This window comes from Styela clava, chromosome 5 (genome assembly GCF_964204865.1).
Source record: "Styela clava chromosome 5, kaStyClav1.hap1.2, whole genome shotgun sequence".
Classification (NCBI taxonomy): domain Eukaryota; kingdom Metazoa; phylum Chordata; class Ascidiacea; order Stolidobranchia; family Styelidae; genus Styela; species Styela clava.
In genome coordinates this window covers 23,176,648-23,199,956 of record NC_135254.1, presented here as the reverse complement: position 1 = coordinate 23,199,956, position 23,309 = coordinate 23,176,648, and the positions used below count along the sequence as shown (strand labels likewise).

General features: G+C 36.4%; 2 protein-coding genes and 1 long non-coding RNA gene across 5 annotated transcripts; 1 reads left to right on the top strand and 2 right to left on the bottom strand.

The window, feature by feature from the left end:
- The first annotated feature begins 462 nt into the window (after positions 1-462).
- LOC120345136 (SREBP regulating gene protein-like) lies at positions 463-19,194 on the top strand. 3 transcript variants are annotated; one of them, XM_078112970.1, is made up of 6 exons: positions 463-650; positions 13,683-13,873; positions 14,529-14,672; positions 14,967-15,064; positions 15,586-15,718; positions 16,345-19,194. In XM_078112970.1, exons 2-6 carry the CDS (start codon positions 13,733-13,735, stop codon positions 16,492-16,494), a joined length of 666 nt encoding a protein of 221 aa, XP_077969096.1. In that variant the 5' UTR covers positions 463-650; positions 13,683-13,732; the 3' UTR covers positions 16,495-19,194. The 3 variants fall into 3 exon arrangements, 2 of the variants coding, with proteins under 2 accessions (XP_077969096.1, XP_039270484.2); XR_013475457.1 differs by lacking the exon at positions 463-650 and having other exon boundaries at positions 13,651-13,873; positions 16,345-18,792; positions 19,067-19,194; XM_039414550.2 differs by lacking the exon at positions 463-650 and having other exon boundaries at positions 13,651-13,873.
- LOC144423018 (uncharacterized) lies at positions 5,910-7,168 on the bottom strand. Its single transcript, XM_078113178.1, has 3 exons — positions 7,013-7,168; positions 6,507-6,743; positions 5,910-6,173 (listed from the first exon to the last, which is right to left on the bottom strand). The coding sequence occupies exons 1-3, from the start codon at positions 7,166-7,168 to the stop codon at positions 5,910-5,912; spliced, it is 657 nt and encodes a 218-aa protein (XP_077969304.1).
- A 2,461-nt stretch (positions 19,195-21,655) lies between the features above and the next one.
- On the bottom strand, positions 21,656-22,360 carry LOC144422935 (uncharacterized). Its single transcript, XR_013475458.1, has 2 exons — positions 22,235-22,360; positions 21,656-21,976 (listed from the first exon to the last, which is right to left on the bottom strand). It is a non-coding gene; the product is annotated as an uncharacterized LOC144422935 (long non-coding RNA).
- Between the last annotated feature and the right edge of the window lie 949 nt (positions 22,361-23,309).

Sequence of the window (23,309 nt, the reverse complement as noted above, 5' to 3'; positions counted from 1 at the left end):
TTATCTTTGCATTAACTTTCCTTTCTTCATAGTAACGTTTTAAACCTTATTTTAGGTTTTGTCTGCTTTCCCGAAGTTTCTGTTAATATGTCATTGTCATTGTATTTATCTGGGTAAATATTGCCTTTCCTTTTGAAAGAGGTTTCAAAATAAACTATGTCTATATTTATTAATCCCTTGACTTGGACCGGTTTTAAAGACACTTTCTTATCGTTAAAAATTGTCGCTTTTGCCGATTGGTTGTTACCGATGGAATGGTTTTTATACTCATAAAATGATGGGAGAACTTACAGCGCTCATCCTGTCCCCGTAGATGGGGGTGACTTGGTCCCGCAGTAGCTTGCCCCGGTTGTCAAAATGACCACGCGCCGCCACTGGATCTTTCATATTCTAACGGAGCAACAAAAACACGTCCGACCCAGACGTCAGTCTTAATCAAATTTTTTGTTTTATGCATTGAAAGTGAGGTCGTTCGAGGGCCCCAAAATCTTAGTTCGTGGACCGCATATGGAGGCCATAGTTTGCCGGTCACTGTTCTGCACGAACGTGTCTTTAGGAGGGTCAATGGTTCAAATTCCTATTTTCACGTGACATTCTCGGTCAGCTTGTTTAACACATCGTCACGTGATCAAAACAACAACCCTGATCAGACCAAAGTTACCCTAGCAGACATCTCTCAGCAGACATCTCTCTCGTTTTTGAACGCCACGATCACCGTTGCCAGAACTCAGATTTCAATTGAGCGATGCGAGAGTTTACGAAAAAGGCATCGATGCAAAATCAGCTGATGCTTTATGCGTTGCCAGATTAATCATAAAAACTGTGAATAATTGCCAAAAAATCACAGTTCTCCCCAAAATATAAGTGTCTCACAAATATATCCGCTTAGTATAAGAAAGACAAGTATAAGTGTTTATAATGGGAAGTAAACACAACGAGTTTGACAAATATTGGATAGGTGGAAGAGATACTTACTATCGTTTAAACCTGTCCCAGTCGTCAATTTTTAATAAAATTAGTAAAAAGACCTACTTTGCCTCCAAAAAGATGTGTCTTACAATCATAACTCTCCATTTATACATAAACAACAGTAGTACATTTAATAAAGTGTTTATACAACGAGTTTCAAAAAGTTTGTATGGGGGGAAGATATTTCTATTCTCGTTTAAACATGACCCGATAGTCAATTTTTGAAAAAAAATGGCAAAAAGAACTAGTTTTCCCCAAAAAATGAGTGTCTTGCAATTACGGGCCCCTCATTTACACAAGACCAGTAGTAGTACATATTATAAAGTGTTAATACAGCGAGTTTGAAAAAGTTTGTATGGGGGGAAGATATTTTTATTATCGCATAAACATGGCCCGATAGTCAATTTATGAGAAAAATGGCAAAAAGACCTCTTTTGCCCCAAAAACTGAGTGTCTTGCAGTTATGGGCCCCACATTTACAAAAGACCAGTAGTAGTACATATAATAAAGTGTTAATACTGCGAGTTTGAAAAAGTTTGTATGGGGGGAAGATATATTTATTATCGCTTAAACATGGCCCGATAGTCAATTTTTGAAAAAAAATGGCAAAAAGAACTAGTTTTCCCCAAAAAATGAGTGTCTTGCAATTACGGGCCCCTCATTTACACAAGACCAGTAGTAGTACATATTATAAAGTGTTAATACAGCGAGTTTGAAAAAGTTTGTATGGGGGGAAGATATTTTTATTATCGCATAAACATGGCCCGATAGTCAATTTATGAGAAAAATGGCAAAAAGACCTCTTTTGCCCCAAAAACTGAGTGTCTTGCAGTTATGGGCCCCACATTTACAAAAGACCAGTAGTAGTACATATAATAAAGTGTTAATACTGCGAGTTTGAAAAAGTTTGTATGGGGGGAAGATATTTTTATTATCGCTTAAACATGGCCCGATAGTCAATTTTTGAAAAAAAATGGCAAAAAGAACTAGTTTTCCCCAAAAAATGAGTGTCTTGCAATTACGGGCCCCTCATTTACACAAGACCAGTAGTAGTACATATTATAAAGTGTTAATACAGCGAGTTTGAAAAAGTTTGTATGGGGGGAAGATATTTTTATTATCGCATAAACATGGCCCGATAGTCAATTTATGAGAAAAATGGCAAAAAGACCTCTTTTGCCCCAAAAAATGAGTGTCTTGCAGTTATGGGCCCCACATTTACAAAACACCAGTAGTAGTACATATAATAAAGTGTTAATACAGCGAGTTTGAAAAAGTTTGTATGGGGGGAAGATATTTTTATTATCGCATAAACATGGCCCGATAGTCAATTTATGAGAAAAATGGCAAAAAGACCTCTTTTGCCCCAAAAAATGAGTGTCTTGCAGTTATGGGCCCCACATTTACAAAACACCAGTAGTAGTACATATAATAAAGTGTTAATACAGCAAGTTTGTATGGGGGGAAGATATTTTTATAATCGCCGAAACATGGCCCGATAGTCAATTTATGAAAAAAATGGCAAAAAGACCTCTTTTGCCCCAAAAAATGAGTGTCTTGCAATTACGGGCCCCTCATTTACACAAGACCAGTAGTAGTACATATAATAAAGTGTTAATACAGCGAGTTTGAAAAAGTTTGTATGGGGGGAAGATATTTTTATTATCGCTTAAACATGGCCCGATAGTCAATTTTTGAAAAAAAATGGCAAAAAGAACTGGTTTTCCCCAAAAAATGAGTGTCTTGCAATTACGGGCCCCTCATTTACACAAGACCAGTAGTAGTACATATTATAAAGTGTTAATACAGCGAGTTTGAAAAAGTTTGTATGGGGGGAAGATATTTTTATTATCGCATAAACATGGCCCGATAGTCAATTTATGAGAAAAATGGCAAAAAGACCTCTTTTGCCCCAAAAAATGAGTGTCTTGCAGTTATGGGCCCCACATTTACAAAACACCAGTAGTAGTACATATAATAAAGTGTTAATACAGCAAATTTGAAAAAGTTTGTATGAGGGGAAGATATTTTTATAATCGCCCAAACATGGCCCGGTAGTCAATTTTTGATAAAAAATGGCAAAAAGACCTAGTTTTCCCTAAAGAATGAGTGTCTTGCAGTTATGGGCCCCACATTTACACAGGACCAGCAGTAGTACATATAACAAAGTGTTTATACAGCGAGTTTGAAAAAGTTTGTATGGGGGGAAGATATTTTTATTATCGCATAAACAAGGCCCGATAGTCAATCTATGAAAAAAATGGCAAAAAGACCTCTTTTGCCCCAAAAAATGAGTGTCTTGCAATTACGGGCCCCTCATTTACACAAGACCAGTATTATTACATATAATAAAGTGTTAATACAGCAAGTTTGAAAAAGTTTGTATGGGGGGAAGATATTTTTATTATCGCATAAACATGGCCCGATAGTCAATTAATGATAGAAATGGTAAAAAAAACTAATTTGTCTCAAAAAATGAGTATCTTACAATTACGAGCCCCTCATTTACACAAGACCAGCAGTAGTACATATAATAAAGTGTTAATACAGCTAGTTTGAAAAATTTGTATGGGGGGGGAAAATATTTTTATAATCGCTTAAACATAGTCCGCTAGTCAATTTACGATAGAAATGGCAAAATGACATAGTTCGCCCTTAAAAAAAATGTCTTATAATCAGGGTCCCCCATTTACACTTTGGGTAGTAGACACACTTATTGCATTGGATAATTAGTTGGTCTTAGTAGTAAGCCACCACACCACGTCAAGGTGCCAACTATCGTGATGGTTTTCATCTCAAAACTGGCGACGATCGAGAGAGAAAACCCTTAACTTTGGCATATATTGCAAAAGGTAAAATAGACTGATCATTTGTGTGTCCATGAAGCCGATGGATCTGAAAAATAATTGGAGTTAGGCATATGGTGAATATATAACGAAAAAATTTAGCATCGATTGCACTTCTCGCAATGCCATTCAATTTTGCAATCTTCCAGTGCCTCAGTTGGCACAGGAGTATTGCAACATTCCGGGTGGTACCATTCCAAACATGAAGTGCATTCTATCATAGTCTGATTTTGTATGTAGGGCAGTCGGCAGTTACAAAATATCTGAATATCCATAAATTTCGTATTGGTTTTATTGTGGTTTCGGCCGATATTAAAATTTGGTGAGAATCGTTTAGAACTTATGCCATCATAAATATTTTTTCGCAGATTCATCTCATCGAAAACTATATCCTCTGGTCTAATTCTTTCGCATAAAGCTATGCAAAAACTTATTGCAAATGGTCCGCAAGATGCACCTAACGTTTGTTGCTGGACGGGAGGAAATTCAATCTGTAGTTTGTTTGTTCCTAATGTTGGCCGCATGAGAAGCGAAATAGCATATTGGTCATTTTCTGTGTATTTCAAGTACGAACTATCATAGATTTGAATGGTATTCTGATTGAAAGAAAATATGTTTGACGCAGCTACCCAGTGATTATCATGCACGAACAAAATTTGAATAAACTTTTTGAAAGGAGCGTAGACCTTTGGGCCAGATATTGTGGTATAAAGTGTCGTGCTTTGAAGGCCGTCAGCATTCGGGTACTGCGATGACAAAATCAGCGATGCGGTATTTATAATGTCCGATGTGAACCAATCCCTTCGGAAATTGGTATTGGAGCTCAATATTTCAAAGTCAACGTTGGACATATGTACCAAGTTTCGAAAATCAATTTTGGGTGACCTAAATCGCAATGCCATTGACTGAGAAGACCCCTCACATATTATTTCCGTTTGAATGAACCCAGTCCGTCAATTCCCGAAATAAATGACTCAATCGAAATTTCAAAGCAACAGAACACACCTCCCGACTGCTTGCATTCTAAGAGTGAGTATTCAAGACGGCTAAAATCTGTAATGGCCTGACTTGGCCGATTAAAATTAAGACATTCAATATTGGTTGGTTTATCACTATGCAATGATACTTTGTCAGAAATAGATTTGGGAAGAACAGTGCAAATCGGGTAACTAGAGAGGGCAGAAGTCGGAAACTCAGTATTTTGTCGAAAAGATCGACGGCGAAAGGATGACATTGCAATGTTCTGTGAAGAGTTAGCGTCGGTACGAGTTGCATGTGACACACTATTGTGAGACTGCACAGGTACCAAGACTTTATGTGGCACACTGTCTTCAAGCCCACGCGAAGGCACATCACCATTGCATGGACTCAAAGTATGTGCGGGTAAAGAAACAGGAGACAATGATCTCGCAATCGTGTCTGTAGCACGCCCTTTTAGTCCACGCAGAAGCACATCAGCATAAGATGGACTTAAAGTATGTGCGGGTGGAGGCGAAGGATTAGCAGTAAGGCAAGGGCTCTGGAGAATGGGAATAGAAACAGACGACAATGATCTCGCAATCGTGTCTGTAGCACGCCCTTTCAGTCCACGCAGAAGCACATCAGCATAAGATGAACTAAAAGTCTGTGCGGATGGGGGTGAAGTCTTTAGAGATGTAAGGCAAGAATTCTGAAGGATGGAGGTGGGGGAAGGGACATTCGATAGAGACCTGACAACTGTATCTGGTCCTGGTGCACGCGCTTTACGTCCATGCGAAAGCACATCAGCATAAGATGGACGATGAGCGATGGGAGCTATAAAAGTATGAAAATCGTCCTTACGGTTATATGATGTAGTTGCTGGTCTTGAGGACTTGTGCGGCGCATCTGAAACATTCCGAGATTGAGAATATTAAAACGGTAGTGAGAGTCGTTTGTGATAAAAATAATAAATGTATGGTTCTCGAGAAAAACTGTTTAAAAACACTAATATTTCTAACATCATGGAAACAACTATGCTACAGCACTTTGCTTTGCTTGTACTTACTTGTACAGTATAGTACATTTACGCTATGCAGGGCATATACAACGTAGCATAAAAAGTGACACTTGAACTTATGCAATATAGTTTGGAATTTTTAGCGTGAAAATAATGCAATTACCTTCTACTACAATCTTTGACATAACTGATTCAAGGATCTCCATGTAGCGATGCAATCCTCTGTCGGATAAGTGAAGCCCATCACTCCATAAACGAGGTATCCTGCCGACATCCAAGTCCACGAGACGAACGCCAAAAGACTTGGTGATCCTTTCCATATCTTTGTTAGCTTCAGCAACGCAGCAGTTTTGTTGAGGAAGGATCTGGGATAATATTATCTAAACGAGAACAATAGTTCATGAGAATAGCAGCATTCATGGCCCATTCTTAGGAACGACAAGGGCTAAAAAAGACTTGCTTTTAAACTTTAACTGTAATCACACCAACGATAAAAATAAACTTACTTCTATCTCTATAAAAAACAAAAATGTGGGTTCGATAATTTTGAAGATCATTAACTATGTAGCGAAAAGAGCGTAACACATATTTTATTAATGTGAGAGTTCAAATTATGCTAAAGCAATTCCCATTGTTCGAATGGAAAATTTGACAACACAGAAAAACAATTTACTTCACTTGGAAATATTTTAAGTTAGTTCAAAGAAACAAACCTTCGCTCCCGGATATGCCTGCTGAGTCACTCGAATGAGTTGCTCGGCATATACACGGGAATCCTTGCTCCAGCCATTGAATCTTGCGATGTCATTGGTGCCAAGTGCTAACAAAACGTAGTCCACATTGGCGAATGGATCAGTCTCCGAAATCTCCTTCACGCCATGACGAAACTGGCCGCCAGGTAGGCATATAGAAGAAAGAGAAAACGGAGATGATCGCGATGGGGAGACAATCTGTAATGTAAACAAATAACACAAACTATTTAATTGCAGTACTTGTAACAAATATGCAATGTGAGACAAAATATTCATATCATGTGTTTAGGTCGCCTCCCAAAGCTCGTAATCCAGTCCTATAAAGAATTAGATTACGGTATATTTTCTTCATTGAGTAGACATAGGCTATTTATTTGTGAATGACGCGAAAAATTTCAAATTATATTTCTTGGAATTTTTAAAGTGAATGATATAGGTTGGTAAATTGCTATAATCAATAAACTTACCTTAGGGTATGTATAATTGCGGGCATTACTGTCGGACACCACGAGAAGATGAGGGCGGCCGAGTTCTTTGCTACCATGGAGGTATGCGGTTTGTTTGCCGCTTGCAGTCGCAGCACCTTTTGGATAGGCCACTGGTCTTGTCCTATAACCTCGCATGTTGACTGAAATGATAGATCAAGGAGTTACGGTAAATGTAAAACGAATAAACGATACTCACCCGTCTGGATAGTCACTTTGTCTGGAAGTGGTCGAGCTCACGTTCACACATGCAACACCCTGGTAATATGGATTATTACGCAACAATACCTTCAAGAAAGATGACGTGGCGTGTACGTGGCACATTACAACACCATGTGGTAAAATGTCATGGGTTTCTTATGGCAATGCATTATTTATTACGTAACCAAATCAGAAAGATGACGTGGCCTGATAAGTGGAACATATGATAACTCCAAAAAATATGACGTGGAAAGATGGCATGGCCTCACACACCTCAGCGCTGGATTACCCATTAAATCAGGGGTCTCAAACTCGCGGGCCAATTGCGGCCCGCGGGAGGATAGTTTGTAGCCCCCGACTTGGTAATAAAGTTTATTGTTAGTGCGGCCCGCAAGTCACTTAACTCAGCATGATTAATGCTCCTAATATAAAAGCGTTTCCCAAACTGTGTTCCGCGTTCATTAAGTTGTTGCCCAAAATCGCGTCACCGTCGGCCTAAAGTGGACTAACTGAGTTAGGGTAAACAATATAAACAATATAAGCACGTGCTTAGGGCACTAAGCAAAGAGGGGCAACAGTATTTAATATAGTTTATCGGTGTTTATTAAAATATTACGAGTTCACCAGACGATTCAAACTTCAAAATGTTTGCTTATTTTTCGTCTTCTCTTCAAGTATCATATTAACCTTCTAAATTAAAAAGAAACACTGAAACTTATTTACTGGACACGAAATGGGCCAATGAGTCGTTTTCTTAAATTGTTGTTGTTTTTTCTTTCTAGTATTCTCCTTGTTGCTGCATATTTGTTTTAAAAAAAAATTTTGCCCTTCAACAATTGGACCAATGAACTATTTACACTATGTGACGCGGCGATCAAGTGGTCAGTGAAGTCGGGAGTTTTTTAATAAGATACACCAGAGTGGTCCAAACTCTGTCATGCTGATACATTCTGTGCGGCTCACACAACAATTTTAGCGTATATTTGTATCTAATGGAGGAACTTTCTTGAGTTTTTTTTAGCTATTACAAATGGGGTTGGGATCCCGAGATTCAAACCCTTTTTCTATCGCTTTTTGCCCCTTTTCAAGTATTGGACTAATGAACAATTCCGCGATCGCATTTCAACGATCCAGTGGTCAGCGAAGTCGGGAGTTTTTCAATGAGGTAGACCAGGGTGGTCCAAAGCCGCCATGCTGATACATTCCGTGCGGCCATCCGAACAATTTTTGCGTATATTTGTATCTGATAGCAGTATATTTCTATCAATAATTGACTAGCGGGCCATGTTTAAACGATAATTAAAGTATCTTCCTCCCATACAAACTTTTTCAAACTCGCTGTATTAACACTTTATTATATGTACTACTACTGGTCTGGTGTAAATTAGAGGCCCGTAATTGCAAGACACTCATTTTTTGGGGCAAAGTAGGTCTTTTTGCCATTTTTTTTAAAAAAATTGACTATCGGGCCATGTTTATACGATTATAAAAATATCTTCCCCCCATACAAACTTTTTCAAACTCGCTGTATTAACACTTTATTATATGTACTACTACTGGTGTTTTGTAAATGTGGGGCCCGTAATACAAGACACTCATTTTTTGGGGCAAAATAGGTCTTTTTGCTATTTCTATCAAAAATTGACTATCGGGCCATGTTTAAGCGATTATAAAAATATCTTCCCCCCATACAAACTTTTTCAAACTCGCTGTATTAGCACTTTATTATATGTACTACTACTGGTCTTGTGTAAATGAGGGGCCCGTAATTGCAAGACACTCATTTTATGGGGAAACTAGGTCTTTTTGCCATTTTTTATCAAAAATTGACTATCGGGCCATGTTTAAGCGATTATAAAAATATCTTCCCCCCATACAAACTTTTTCAAACTCGCTGTATTAGCACTTTATTATATGTACTACTACTGGTCTTGTGTAAATGAGGGGCCCATAACTGCAAGACACTCATTTTTTGGGGCAAAATAGGTCTTTTTGCCATTTATATCAAAAATTGACTATCGGGCCATGTTTAAGCGATTATAAAAATATCTTCCCCCCATACAAACTTTTTCAAACACGCTGTATTAACACTTTATTATATGTACTACTACTGGTCTTGTGTAAATGAGGGGCCCATAACTGCAAGACACTCATTTTTTGGGGCAAAATAGGTCTTTTTGCCATTTATATCAAAAATTGACTATCGGGCCATGTTTAAGCGATTATAAAAATATCTTCCCCCCATACAAACTTTTTCAAACACGCTGTATTAACACTTTATTATATGTACTACTACTGGTCTTGTGTAAATGAGGGGCCCGTAATTGCAAGACACTCATTTTTTGGGGCAAAGTAGGTCTTTTCGCCATTTCTATCAAAAATTGATTATCGGGCCATGTTTGGGCCATTATAAAAATATTATCCCCCCATACAAACTTTTTCAAACTCGCTGTATTAGCACTTTATTATATGTACTACTACTGGTCTTGTGTAAATGAGGGGCCCATAACTGCAAGACACTCATTTTTTGGGGCAAAATAGGTCTTTTTGCTATTTCTATCAAAAATTGACTATCGGGCCATGTTTAAGCGATTATAAAAATATCTTCCCCCCATACAAACTTTTTCAAACTCGCTGTATTAGCACTTTATTATATGTACTACTACTGGTCTTGTGTAAATGAGGGGCCCGTAATTGCAAGACACTCATTTTATGGGGAAACTAGGTCTTTTTGCCATTTTTTATCAAAAATTGACTATCGGGCCATGTTTAAGCGATTATAAAAATATCTTCCCCCCATACATACTTTTTCAAACTCGCTGTATTAGCACTTTATTATATGTACTATTACTGGTCTTGTGTAAATGAGGGGCCCATAACTGCAAGACACTCATTTTTTGGGGCAAAAGAGGTCTTTTTGCCATTTCTATCAAAAATTGACTATCGGGCCATGTTTGGGCCATTATAAAAATATTATCCCCCCATACAAACTTTTTCAAACTCGCTGTATTAGCACTTTATTATATGTACTACTACTGGTCTTGTGTAAATGAGGGGCCCGTAATTGCAAGACACTCATTTTATGGGGAAACTAGGTCTTTTTGCCATTTTTTATCAAAAATTGACTATCGGGCCATGTTTAAGCGATTATAAAAATATCTTCCCCCCATACAAACTTTTTCAAACTCGCTGTATTAACACTTTATTATATGTACTACTACTGGTGTTTTGTAAATGTGGGGCCTATAACTGCAAGGCACTCATTTTTTGGGGCAAAAGAGATCTTTTTGCCATTTTTCTTATAAATTGACTATCGGACCATATTTATGCGATAATAAAAATATCTTCCCCCATACAAACTTCTTCAAACTCGCTGTATTAACACTTTAATATATGTACTACTACTGGTGTTTTGTAAATGTGGGGCCCATAACTGCAAGACACTCATTTTTTGGGGCAAAGTAGGTCTTTTTGCCATTTTTTTTATCAAAAATTTACTATCGGGCCATGTTTATACGATTATAAAAATATTATCCCCCCATACAAACTTTTTCAAACTCGCTGTATTAACACTTTATTATATGTACTACTACTAGTCTTGTGTAAATGAGGGGCCCATAACTGCAAGACACTCATTTTTTGGGGCAAAATAGGTCATTTTGCCATTTCTATCAAAAAGTGATTATCGGGCCATGTTTAAGCCATTATAAAAATATTTTCCCCCCCCATACAAACTTTTTCAAACTCGCTTTATTAACATTATATTATATGTACTACTACTGGTCTTTTGTAAATGTGGGGCCCGTAATTGCAAGACACTCATTTTTCGGAGCAAAAGAGGTCTTTTTGCCATTTCTATCATAAATTGTCAAGCGGGTCATGTTTAAACGAGAATAAAAATATCTTCCCCCATACAAACTTTTTCAAACTTGCTGTATTAACACTTTATTATATGTACTACTACTGGTCTGGTGTAAATTAGAGGCCCGTAATTGCAAGACACTCATTTTTTGGGGCAAAGTAGGTCTTTTTGCCATTTTTTTAAAAAAAATTGACTATCGGGCCATGTTTATACGATTATAAAAATATCTTCCCCCCATACAAACTTTTTCAAACTCGCTGTATTAACACTTTATTATATGTACTACTACTGGTGTTTTGTAAATGTGGGGCCCGTAATACAAGACACTCATTTTTTGGGGCAAAATAGGTCTTTTTGCTATTTCTATCAAAAATTGACTATCGGGCCATGTTTAAGCGATTATAAAAATATCTTCCCCCCATACAAACTTTTTCAAACTCGCTGTATTAGCACTTTATTATATGTACTACTACTGGTCTTGTGTAAATGAGGGGCCCGTAATTGCAAGACACTCATTTTATGGAGAAACTAGGTCTTTTTGCCATTTTTTATCAAAAATTGACTATCGGGCCATGTTTAAGCGATTATAAAAATATCTTCCCCCCATACAAACTTTTTCAAACTCGCTGTATTAGCACTTTATTATATGTACTACTACTGGTCTTGTGTAAATGAGGGGCCCATAACTGCAAGACACTCATTTTTTGGGGCAAAATAGGTCTTTTTGCCATTTATATCAAAAATTGACTATCGGGCCATGTTTAAGCGATTATAAAAATATCTTCCCCCCATACAAACTTTTTCAAACACGCTGTATTAACACTTTATTATATGTACTACTACTGGTCTTGTGTAAATGAGGGGCCCGTAATTGCAAGACACTCATTTTTTGGGGCAAAGTAGGTCTTTTTGCCATTTCTATCAAAAATTGATTATCGGGCCATGTTTGGGCCATTATAAAAATATTATCCCCCCATACAAACTTTTTCAAACTCGCTGTATTAGCACTTTATTATATGTACTACTACTGGTCTTGTGTAAATGAGGGGCCCATAACTGCAAGACACTCATTTTTTTGGGGCAAAATAGGTCTTTTTGCTATTTCTATCAAAAATTGACTATCGGGCCATGTTTAAGCGATTATAAAAATATCTTCCCCCCATACAAACTTTTTCAAACTCGCTGTATTAGCACTTTATTATATGTACTACTACTGGTCTTGTGTAAATGAGGGGCCCGTAATTGCAAGACACTCATTTTATGGGGAAACTAGGTCTTTTTGCCATTTTTTATCAAAAATTGACTATCGGGCCATGTTTAAGCGATTATAAAAATATCTTCCCCCCATACAAACTTTTTCAAACTCGCTGTATTAGCACTTTATTATATGTACTACTACTGGTCTTGTGTAAATGAGGGGCCCATAACTGCAAGACACTCATTTTTTGGGGCAAAAGAGATCTTTTTGCCATTTTTCTTATAAATTGACTATCGGACCATATTTATGCGATAATAAAAATATCTTCCCCCCATACAAACTTCTTCAAACTCGCTGTATTGACACTTTAATATATGTACTACTACTGGTGTTTTGTAAATGTGGGGCCCATAACTGCAAGACACTCATTTTTTGGGGCAAAGTAGGTCTTTTTGCCATTTTTTTTATCAAAAATTTACTATCGGGCCATGTTTATACGATTATAAAAATATTATCCCCCCATACAAACTTTTTCAAACTCGCTGTATTAACACTTTATTATATGTACTACTACTGGTCTTGTGTAAATGAGGGGCCCATAACTGCAAGACACTCATTTTTTGGGGCAAAATAGGTCATTTTGCCATTTCTATCAAAAAGTGATTATCGGGCCATGTTAAAGCCATTATAAAAATATTTTCCCCCCATACAAACTTTTTCAAACTCGCTTTATTAACAGTATATTATATGTACTACTACTGGTCTTTTGTAAATGTGGGGCCCGTAATTGCAAGACACTCATTTTTCGGAGCAAAAGAGGTCTTTTTGCCATTTCTATCATAAATTGTCAAGCGGGTCATGTTTAAACGAGAATAAAAATATCTTCCCCCCATACAAACTTTTTGAAACTCGTTGTATAAACACTTTATTAAATGTACTACTACTGTTTATGTATAAATGGAAAGGGTCATGATTGTAAGACACATCTTTTTGGGGCAAAGTAGGTCTTTTTACCAATTTTATCAAAAATTGACGACTGGGACAGGTTTAAACGATAATAAGTAACTCTTCCACCTATCCAATCTTTGTCAAACTCGTTGTGTTTACTTCCCATTATAAGCACTTATACTTATATTTCTTATACTAAGCGGATATATTTGTGAGACACTTATATTTGGGGGAGAACTGTGATTTTTCGGCAATTATTCACAGTTTTTATGGTTAATCTGGCAACACATAAAGCATCAGCTGATTTTGCATCGATGCCTTTTTCGTAAACTCTCGCATCGCTCAATTGAAATCTGAGTTCTGGCAACAGTGATCGGCGCGTTCAAAAACGAGAGAGATGTCTGCTGAGAGATGTCTGCTAGGGTAACTTTGGTCCTGATCAGCTGGCGACTGACTGACAGACTGGACTGGGGAGGTTGCCGAGGTTCTGGCCATGTTTTGTCCCAGAAGATTTATTAGACAGCGATGGGTATTGGCTGCGATACTTGGTTCTTCGATTATATATTTTACTTATAATATGGCGTACAGACCTCGAGACATATTTATAAAAGATAGGAACCGAAACTTGTTGCAGGTAGGTGAGAACCCTCCAGCTCTCTAACTCTGTAACTGCTGAACTGGCAGACTGGGTTTCTTTCTGTCTTGAAAAATTCTCTGATTTCTGAATTCGGGCAAAGAGGGCTTTCCATGCACTTCGATTTTTATTGATTCTGACCGCAATTGGTTGCATTAATGGGATCTGAGATTTATTTGTTTATGAAGTAATTTTTTCATTTTCTTTATACCGTAATACTGTGATTTAAGTTACCTCTACCTACGTTTTACATCTTTCGGGTCATAGCAATATAACATACCAATTGTCTGATATTTTATTTTTTAACTGAGAGCCATATTTTTCTGCCATAATTCACTATTACTGACAATTGACTCCAGTTACTGACGATTTCATAATCCTGTAATCAGTTTTTATTTATATATTTTTACCAATCATTTTATTGTTATGCTGATTATGGAGTCGAAATAAACTTATACTTATTACACTACTGTATAAATAAGTTTTTGTCATACTGTCATAACTTTTTATACATAGATTTAAATTTTTGTTCCCAAGCATATTTCAGCATTTTTATACACGCAATACAACAATCAATTTTATGCCACAATTTAGGGTTAATCCTCAAATTTTATGGATCTTCTAGACCAGTACGTATGAATATTTCTATATTAAGGTATCTTCAGACGAGAGAAAGTTAGATGCTGAATCGATCATCAGAATGTTGAAGTGGCATTCATCTAACAAAAACTGGGGTAACAGCAGTAGATATGATGATACTGGAGAAAAAGTTTATCAAAAATGCAGAAACTCTGTGCAGGTGTGTGTATTCTGTGTGATATTATAAATTATGTTTATGCACAATTTCATAGTTAAATAAGTTGAAAATTTTATAATGTGAGTAATTAAATAACTCCTGGCAGTGTGGCGCATTGTGCTTGTTAGGAATACACTTGCCACTGCACCTCTGATTACCCTATGTGGGTTCACAGGTTTGAATCCCATTCAAAGTAAATAGGGACAAAACTTGGATTTGTAGACACTGCATACTTTCATGTGCTTCATAGTTTTACTGTTATCCAATCTTGGTCAAATTCAAAGTTTGTTGTTGCAGGGTCGAGAATTGATAGCAGATGACAGAGGTTTTGTTTGCAGAAGAGATGATGTTGAATCACGTGGATGTTGTGATATTGACGCTATTTTTACAAATAGGTATGGTTGGTGACATATCTCTATCATAGAATTTGGTTTAGAATTATCATAGAATTATTTGTGTCTGTCTGACTGTGCAGTAAGACTCTTGAATCACTTAGGATAGTCATCTTCACTCTTCAGCATCCTTGCATTATATGCGTACGGATCCACCAGCACAAAAGCCTAGAAGACGGTTATTAAGTAATTAGTCTTGTAGAAATCCAATCGATAGCACAAATTAATATTTATAATGAGATCTTGAAAGTATGATATACAGTGATCGTTTTAAGGGAATTTTCAGAATGAGAATTGGCTAATGATATTATGATAAAAATATTTGTTGATACATATTTTATATTGCCTGAATAGGGATCCACTGATATATGTAAGGAGCTAATATTTTCGGGAAGACAGAATTCTTTCAGATTTATGAGGTTGTAGACAACGTTTAATCAACATAGCAAAGTCCATAGCTTTAGCCCCAAGGTCTGGCTTCCACTGAATGAGACATTGAATATTGTTTTTCCACTTCTTTTTAGATATGCATGCGACACTTGTGTCAAATCCAACTGCTGCATGATATTTGAACATTGTGTGTCATGCTGTCTACAACCAGACAAGAAGCAACTTCTGGAGAAAACCATCAGATCAGCTGTGGGTTCTTTACAGAAGGTGATATAGAATAGGCAGTCACACCAACATAAAGTCTTTGAATATCTCTTGCTTGAAATCAGCGATTTCTTGTTTAAACACCAGCAATATTTGATTGGTGTGAATTCAATTTGAAAGTGTGTTTGTGAATTATATGTCACAGCAAAATTTGAAATGAAACATAGTGAGAGCAAGATGGTGGCCATCAAGTTAGAACTTGAAATAATGAACCTTCTGCTCCAATGAATTAGTGCAAGCATGCTGACCAATAGGTAACCACACCATGCAAAATAGTCGGAGGTACTTGAAATTGAATTTTTCTAAATAATGGATTGATCTTTCCAGACTTTTTCGGACAGATTCTTAGAATCCACAGAATGCCCAGAAGTAGTTCATTTATATACATCCCTCTTGCATAATGGAACCATTTTGAATACATCGAAAGAAATATAGAGGGTAACTAGATCACTGAACTATGTGCGTTAAACAGTTTTTGTCCTGATTGATCCTAATTGACCAAATGTAACTCGAGTTTAAATGAAACATACCCTCAAAACATGTTACATTTTTCAATTTTTATTGTGTTCATAACTACCGTACTATTCCTTTTCTGCTCAGAATTTGAAGACTGACTTTTATATTCTCAGATGATATTTACAAGTGTTAAAGATCAGTTTGAATTATGCTTGTCAAAATGCAGAACATCTTCATCCAGTGTTCAACATGAAAACACATACAGAGATTCAAGCAGAAAACATTGTTTTGGGACAAGCCCTCCAGAATTACACTTAGGCTGAAGGTAGGAACATCATGTTCTCAAGATACACCAAAGCGGAAAATGAAATGAGGAGCGTTTTACATGGATTGGCGTCACAGAAGATATCCAATTGGCTGTCAAAGCCTTACAACTTGTGGCAGATGCACAAATTTGGGAATGAGTGAACAAAAGGGCTGGCTGTTTCATTATTGTCTAAAGCAAACATAATACCTCGCCGAAACGAAGCTATTCTTATTGAAAAGATTATATTTAGTGCAGCTTTGTTTTTTATATCATGAAAAGGGTTAGTATAAATTTACTTCAGATTCAACCAAACCTGTTTAAGAGTGTGGTATTGGAGCTAGAGTCAAGTATTACCTAATTAGAATTTTTAATTGAAACAGCATAAGAATCGCCAACTTTCGATTTCTTTGACAAGGGTTTTTTGTTAATCAGGAATGGGCAATCAAAATCAGGCTCTACACTTCTTATTGTGAAATAAGTCTCGGAGAATATCATGGTTATTGAATAAAAGTGAAGCAAAAGCAGTTTTTGTAATATTTATTGTTAAATTTTATTATTCATCGAACGATGACATAAAAAATTTTCAAAACTCAAACTGATTGTAGATCCCAATCAATCAGTAATTAAATGGTTTTGCTATCTACAAACATTTTTATTTCTCATTCCTCTGATAATAATCTAGACTAGAGCAAAGTGTCCCAAATTTTCTGTTCATTGGTTCCTTTATGACAATTTATAGATCACTCGTGTGCCCCCAAATTTCTCAGATTTTTGACTGCTCAACTTGATCGGATTCACATCTTATTTTCCTCCTTTGGGTGAATCATTATATTGTTTTCTTTAAAATTAATTACCCTAGTTCAGTTCAGTTTGAAAATCCTCCCGATTAGCACCAATCAAAGCACACAAGAGTTATTCCTTTCCTGATAATGTAATCTAAGCTTATAACGCACTCTTTATCGGCTGAGTGAGCCCAGAGATTTTATCCAATGTGATGGATGAGCCTGCCTTTGACCAACAAGCTTATTGATACGAGGTGAAATATATCAACAGCTCAAAGGAAATCATGTTCTGGGGTGTTATTGTTATTTTGAATTGATTCCAATCAGCACTGACCATAATAATGCAAACAAAGACAATGACGGAATAGCGGGTTCCGCAATCATTTGATATCGCAAACCAAATATCACTATGACAAAATTTTCACATTTGTTGGAAAAATTTCAGCAATTCTTCATGAAGCTTATGCAGCAAACGCGTTTAGTAACATTCCTTTGGAAATCCGTCATCGATTTGCAAGACAATCGGTGCTGTAGATTTCATTTTCAAAATGACGACAAGACATGGATGTTGTTTAGTAAGTGGGGGCACCGTATTTAATGGTCCTTGTGACTACGGTTCTCGTAGCAATAGATCGGAGGTTTTGTCTTTGCTGTGATTGGGCAAAATAAGTCACATGGAGTACTAATCTAGTTAAAAGTACCGTATTCTTATTCTCATATATATACCCACGTTTGGGAACTCCTGGGTTCAGTGCAAGTCAGAACCGACAATATAACATCTAACAAAGATTTGGTTGCAATGTTTCCCAAGAAGAAGTTGAGGAGTGCTAAAACTGAAAAAGAAACAAATGTTATAGGCTATACAAAGCAATCAGCTATTCAGGGTGGCGCCAGTAAAGGAAAGGCGCAAAACGCAAAGCCTTTTCTGGTGTTGAAAGCATTACGCACGCGGTGGGTGGATTATGCAAGTGCAAACAATTGGGATATTCATATAACGAACGTTTTCGCTCGGTAGACAGATTTGTAAACTTCAACTTTATGTTGGCACAGCTACATTTAGATTGACAATGGGAAACAATTTAAAATATAGAATTAATGTATATCACTTGAATTGGCACGTTGGTACGTTTTGCGTTGCACCTATTCACCTGAACTGCCCGCCTAGGCTCGGCGGTGTGGCGCATCGTGCTAAGCGTTAGCCTATTTGATAACGTTCAGTTGTCAGTTGAAAAGCGAAATTTAATAGAAAATTACCGACTGTTACCGCCAATATCTTGAAGTAAAATCATTTCTCCCGCAAGTTGGCGCCATGGACCAGCTTATCGAATGCTTGGTTATTGCACCACAATGACTTTGTGGAAGTGACGTCAGGGGACCGCGCGCGCTGCAGGATTCTGGAAGTTTCTGGCTGATGGCTGTTTTGACGTCGGTCTGAGGGTGTTATTTTAGGGTTTATAATTGATTAATTAGTGAACGACTTAGGCTTGTAGTGTTAGTAAAATGCTTAACGACTCTTGAGGACACAACGTCAAGTAAGTTTATACATATAGTTTTGTATTCAAGTTTTACATGGTTTGTATTTGTTTTCCTGTCAGGCCTTGAAAGTGCCGGCAGAGGTAATTTGTGTGTTTATTTATTATAACCGTTAGTGATGCCATAGTTGGTCATTAGGTGATTGTGTGACGTAACAAAGATATTTAGGGTTTGTTTACAATAGTATAGGCCTACTGATACGTTACTGGTACATTACGTTACTGCCCCGATCTTGTTATTATTTGTGTATTTATTGTTTTTATGTTATTTCAGAAAACGGTACTGCTGTATTGTTGTTCGTACTGCTGTATTGTTGTTCGTACTACGTTGTTTGTTCGTATTGTTTTACATTGTTTGCAACACATCACAAGAAAATAAAACATCTTATGCTGATACAGCGATAGTACGCGTCTTTTTGGGAGTGCAACCTGGTCGTCGAGAGTATTGGTATTGGCCATCAGTACACCCTATGTGGGCAGAGTCTGCGCTCCCCAATTAAGATTTAATCAAGGCTCTGCGCCAACACCGACTACTGAAATGAGAATGTAGATGGATGGTAATATGATATAATTCGGTTGAAAGTCGTTCGAAAATATAATTCGAGTGAAATTTTTTTCCAAACTCTTTTGAAACCATGGCAAGATTTGCTGTATAATTATAACGTTTTATACGCATTAGCATTCGTGTTTTCGCACAAATCTTCAAAAAATCGATTACAATGACAAACAGGAAATCGATCCCAGCCCCGATACAAGGGCTTCATGTTCAAAACTACACAATGCAAACCAAGGATTATAAGACTAGTCGCAAAAGCAAGCTTCGCATTGATGAAAACGTTGATTAATTATCTGTGATCCGTAGTTTTTTTTGCCGTGGTAAAACACAATTTCGACCTAGACATTTGAAAATGTTCCCCATCCCCGATACCATTGTAAAGCACATCAATTTTCTGAGTAGCATCATGAAAAGTTCTTTAAAACATAAAAGTGAATCAATATATCAGTAAATTATGAAGCTATTGTTGAAACTTAAAGATGTGTGTCACTGTGTTCTTGAAATTTGTTGATGTTGGCAACTCTAACCAAATTGGACAATGAAAACTACATCGACGTGCACGAAGGCACATCAGCTATGGGATTGCCCACTGAATCTAAGTTAGCATAACTATGCTTCTGGAACTGGACGTCAATTCTGGTTTAAAGTTACGTTTTGTGTAGATTGAAAACTAATATTGCATACATTGTTCAATTAAATAAGCCTAAAAGTAGATTACACTGCGCATAACTTGGTCAGTAATGAAACAAAGTCTCCCTGAAGTTTACAAATACTGGAAATTCTAAACAAAATGATACAAGTAGCGCTCAAAAAAAACTTTTATTTAAACCCACTCTGAAATTCTAGTTAAAAACGTAAATTTTATTTTATCTTTTATTGTTAGTCTATTTACAATCAATGCTTAGCATGGGTTTCGTAAATATGTTATTATTTGCCCTAATTTTGAATACTCTTCTTTAATTGAGATTTCTTTAGGAAAGGCTACGATATAGCCCTCTAGTTACCTCTTACGTGGGGGCCAATTGACATAATTATGGTGCACGAAGGCATAAGTGACACTGGAAATAGGACCTTTTTGTTATTTTAGGAAATTTCTCAAATGACTCTTTATTTTGTACGACTCATTAATTTGTTTGTCCAATGAATATATGCGACAGAAGCAGACTAACATATCAAACTTTATGTTGTCCATCAATAAAATTTATAAATTTTTTATTGACAGAATGGAACTATCAAATAATATAAAAAAGAGTTGACATATATATGTGGAAAATTTCATGCTATGCAAAATTTGTAAGTAGAACACCAGCTGTTGAATGATTACAAAATGAATTGTCCATTTTGTAAGTAAGATTCATTCTTAGAATAGTTTGGAAGAAATCCATCTGCTGAAGTCGAGACTGGGTTTTTAATTTGGAGTGAATATTCTTTGCGAATATCTGTGCCATGGAATCCAGAAGCACATTGAAATGGCTCGATGTTTACATCTGAATTGTTGCCCAACCGTTTTCGAACCTGTGTCACTTTTTTCAAATTCCTAGCTATACGGCTTTTTAGCCCTAGTATAGAGTTACGAACATTCCGAATATCTCCTTCTTCTGTGTCCTCCAACAGAAGTAGAAATCTTCGAAATTCATTATTTCGTTCACGTTCTATTTGTATTTTCGTTTGAATGTTTGCCAACAATGATTCCAGTTTAAATTTCAATAAGTTGTACTCCTTTTTCAAACCAGGTCTAAATTTAGCTTGAATGGCTTTCCGAATCCATCGAAATGAATTTTTTGATTTGCCACGATATTTTTTGAATGAAACAATTTCTTCGGAAATTTTTTTTCTTTCTTCTTCTAGTTTAATCAAATTCTGATGAAAAATAAAATAAATAATTTTCCTGCAATTGTATTGATCTGAACCATCATTTTGGCAAAATAACTCTTATTTCTGTACATTTTTACTTCTGGTCTGTAATACAATATTTTGCTAACCTCGTATGAGTCGACTTCACTTTTGAATAAAAACTCCCTTTTCTCTTTTTGACTCATCTTTGACAATTCATAGTTAAATTCGTAAATATCTTTTCTATTCGAGAAGAAATCGTTGCCCTAAACAAAAATACAAAATTCAATTATAATAGTCTATTTTTCAGTCAATCAGCAGTTTATTTTTCACATGCCGAAAATACACATGGTACATACAGAATTAATAAAAATAAAAAGATGCATTTCAGTATGGAGTCTATCAATCCATTTAACATTTAATGCGAGGCTAGTTTTTATCCCGAGCTTGGTCTGCTTTTTTTTCAATTTTATTTGGAAACGTTAACTGCATGGGCGAATGATATATATTGGCAAATTCTCAAGTGAGCAACAATTTCCCAAGTCAATTTTTCATCATTAATTCTCATTAAGCAAGCTCTCAGATATAAAATTTGCTATTTTATATCATGAATTGGAGACGGGGCAATTAAGAACGTTTTCAGCATATAATCGATCTCGTAACAATCTCTTTTCTTTGATTACAAACCTCAACAATAGCAGATGCATCAAAGTCTTTGTTTGTTTCCACAGTTTTGGCGCATATTTGAGTACAAAATTGATTACGTGCCTCTTTTCCGGACTTTTTGATATTATTCTGAAAAAGTAAAGAGAAAAATAACGGTCGGGAAGATTAGAAGGAAAAAAGTTTCCGACAAATTAGATTTGTTCAGAAATACCGCTAATACGTCCTAAGCTGATTCAATCTTATAATTTCAAACCTAAGTTCAAAAAACTGCAAACGATAGCAAAATTTTTATTTTGGAACTGCTTTCGGTCTTTGATTCAACGAATTGTATGTCTTATTTTTCATTAATTTTATTTTGAATGGAAGGAATAAAATCTCAGAACTCACCTTTATGATATTTTTTTCCATATTTTGCAGACACGACATGATTTTTCTTGTGATTGTTGGAATCATTTTTTAAATCAGTGTGACTGACTGAGCAAGAATCAGTATCATATATTTTATCATGTGGCGTAGGATCGTTACATTCGTCCAAAGCATTGATTGATGAATTTCCGTGGTTGGTCAGAGCAGAATCAGCATTACCTTCATCTTTAATTGCGTTTGATTTTGCCAGATATTCTGGAATAGTTGAAATTTCAACTTCTGAAACAGGATTATTCGCATGTACATTATTTGTACTTTGTATTTGTTTCTCAAGAAGGTTTTCTTTCCTGGTTGTTTATGATCGGATGATCTGGTCAGTTTGATGGGTGGGGCACACAGTCTCCATTATCCCTCCCCGATGGTTTATAGAGATGTTGAGGTGTCCCGTTTCCCTTTTGGCTAGTGGTATTTGAATCACCAGTAGCATAGACTTCATCTTCGTTTACCAACAGATAATTTTTGCATGACTGGTTTTCATCAGCAAAATCACCACTTTCGCCGACAATACTCGCAGATTTACCATTAATTTTATGGCTTACTTGAGCACCTTTCAAATCATCCTGGTTGATGGTATACATATCAATCTCATCAGGAGCTTTTTCTTCTTCTGTAGGACTAAAGATACCTCCAACTGTAGAGAGTCGTTGAGAATGCTCGGTAGAGTTTTTGTAAGACAAAGTTGGGTCAATCATTGTCGGTACATCTACAATGTTAAAATGAACTTCATCGACCACCTTTTCAAAAGGCGCTGACGTTGATCCTGTATTGCCAGGAAGCAAATCGTATTCTGATGCAGAAAGTTCACTTTCAGCGTCATTTTTATAGATTACCGGACTCGAGTTTGTTTCATCTATTTGTGGTAGAGAATGATTCTCTCCTCTAACCAGAATGTCATTGGTAGTTGGCTGTATCGTATCCATATCATGAGTTTCTGGTGACCAAAATGTTTCGCTTTTAGTGGGTGGATGAATATTTTTCTCGTCTTGATGCTGTGCGGGCGAATTGTTTCCTGCAGATTTGGTAGATTCTACGTTGT

What these genes read in the sequence shown, in the direction of transcription:
- LOC144423018 (XM_078113178.1), bottom strand. Translation starts at nt 7,168, where the DNA reads ATGCGAGGTTATAGGACAAGACCAGTGGCCTATCCAAAAGGTGCTGCG. An exon ending in GCAATTATACATACCCTAAG is followed by an intron (nt 6,744 to 7,012) that starts GTAAGTTTATTG and finishes TTTACATTACAG; the next exon opens with ATTGTCTCCCCATCGCGATC. An exon ending in AGGCATATCCGGGAGCGAAG is followed by an intron (nt 6,174 to 6,506) that starts GTTTGTTTCTTT and finishes GTTCTCGTTTAG; the next exon opens with ATAATATTATCCCAGATCCT.
- LOC120345136 (XM_078112970.1), top strand. Translation starts at nt 13,733, where the DNA reads ATGTTTTGTCCCAGAAGATTTATTAGACAGCGATGGGTATTGGCTGCG. An exon ending in AATGCAGAAACTCTGTGCAG is followed by an intron (nt 14,673 to 14,966) that starts GTGTGTGTATTC and finishes TTGTTGTTGCAG; the next exon opens with GGTCGAGAATTGATAGCAGA. An exon ending in GACGCTATTTTTACAAATAG is followed by an intron (nt 15,065 to 15,585) that starts GTATGGTTGGTG and finishes ACTTCTTTTTAG; the next exon opens with ATATGCATGCGACACTTGTG.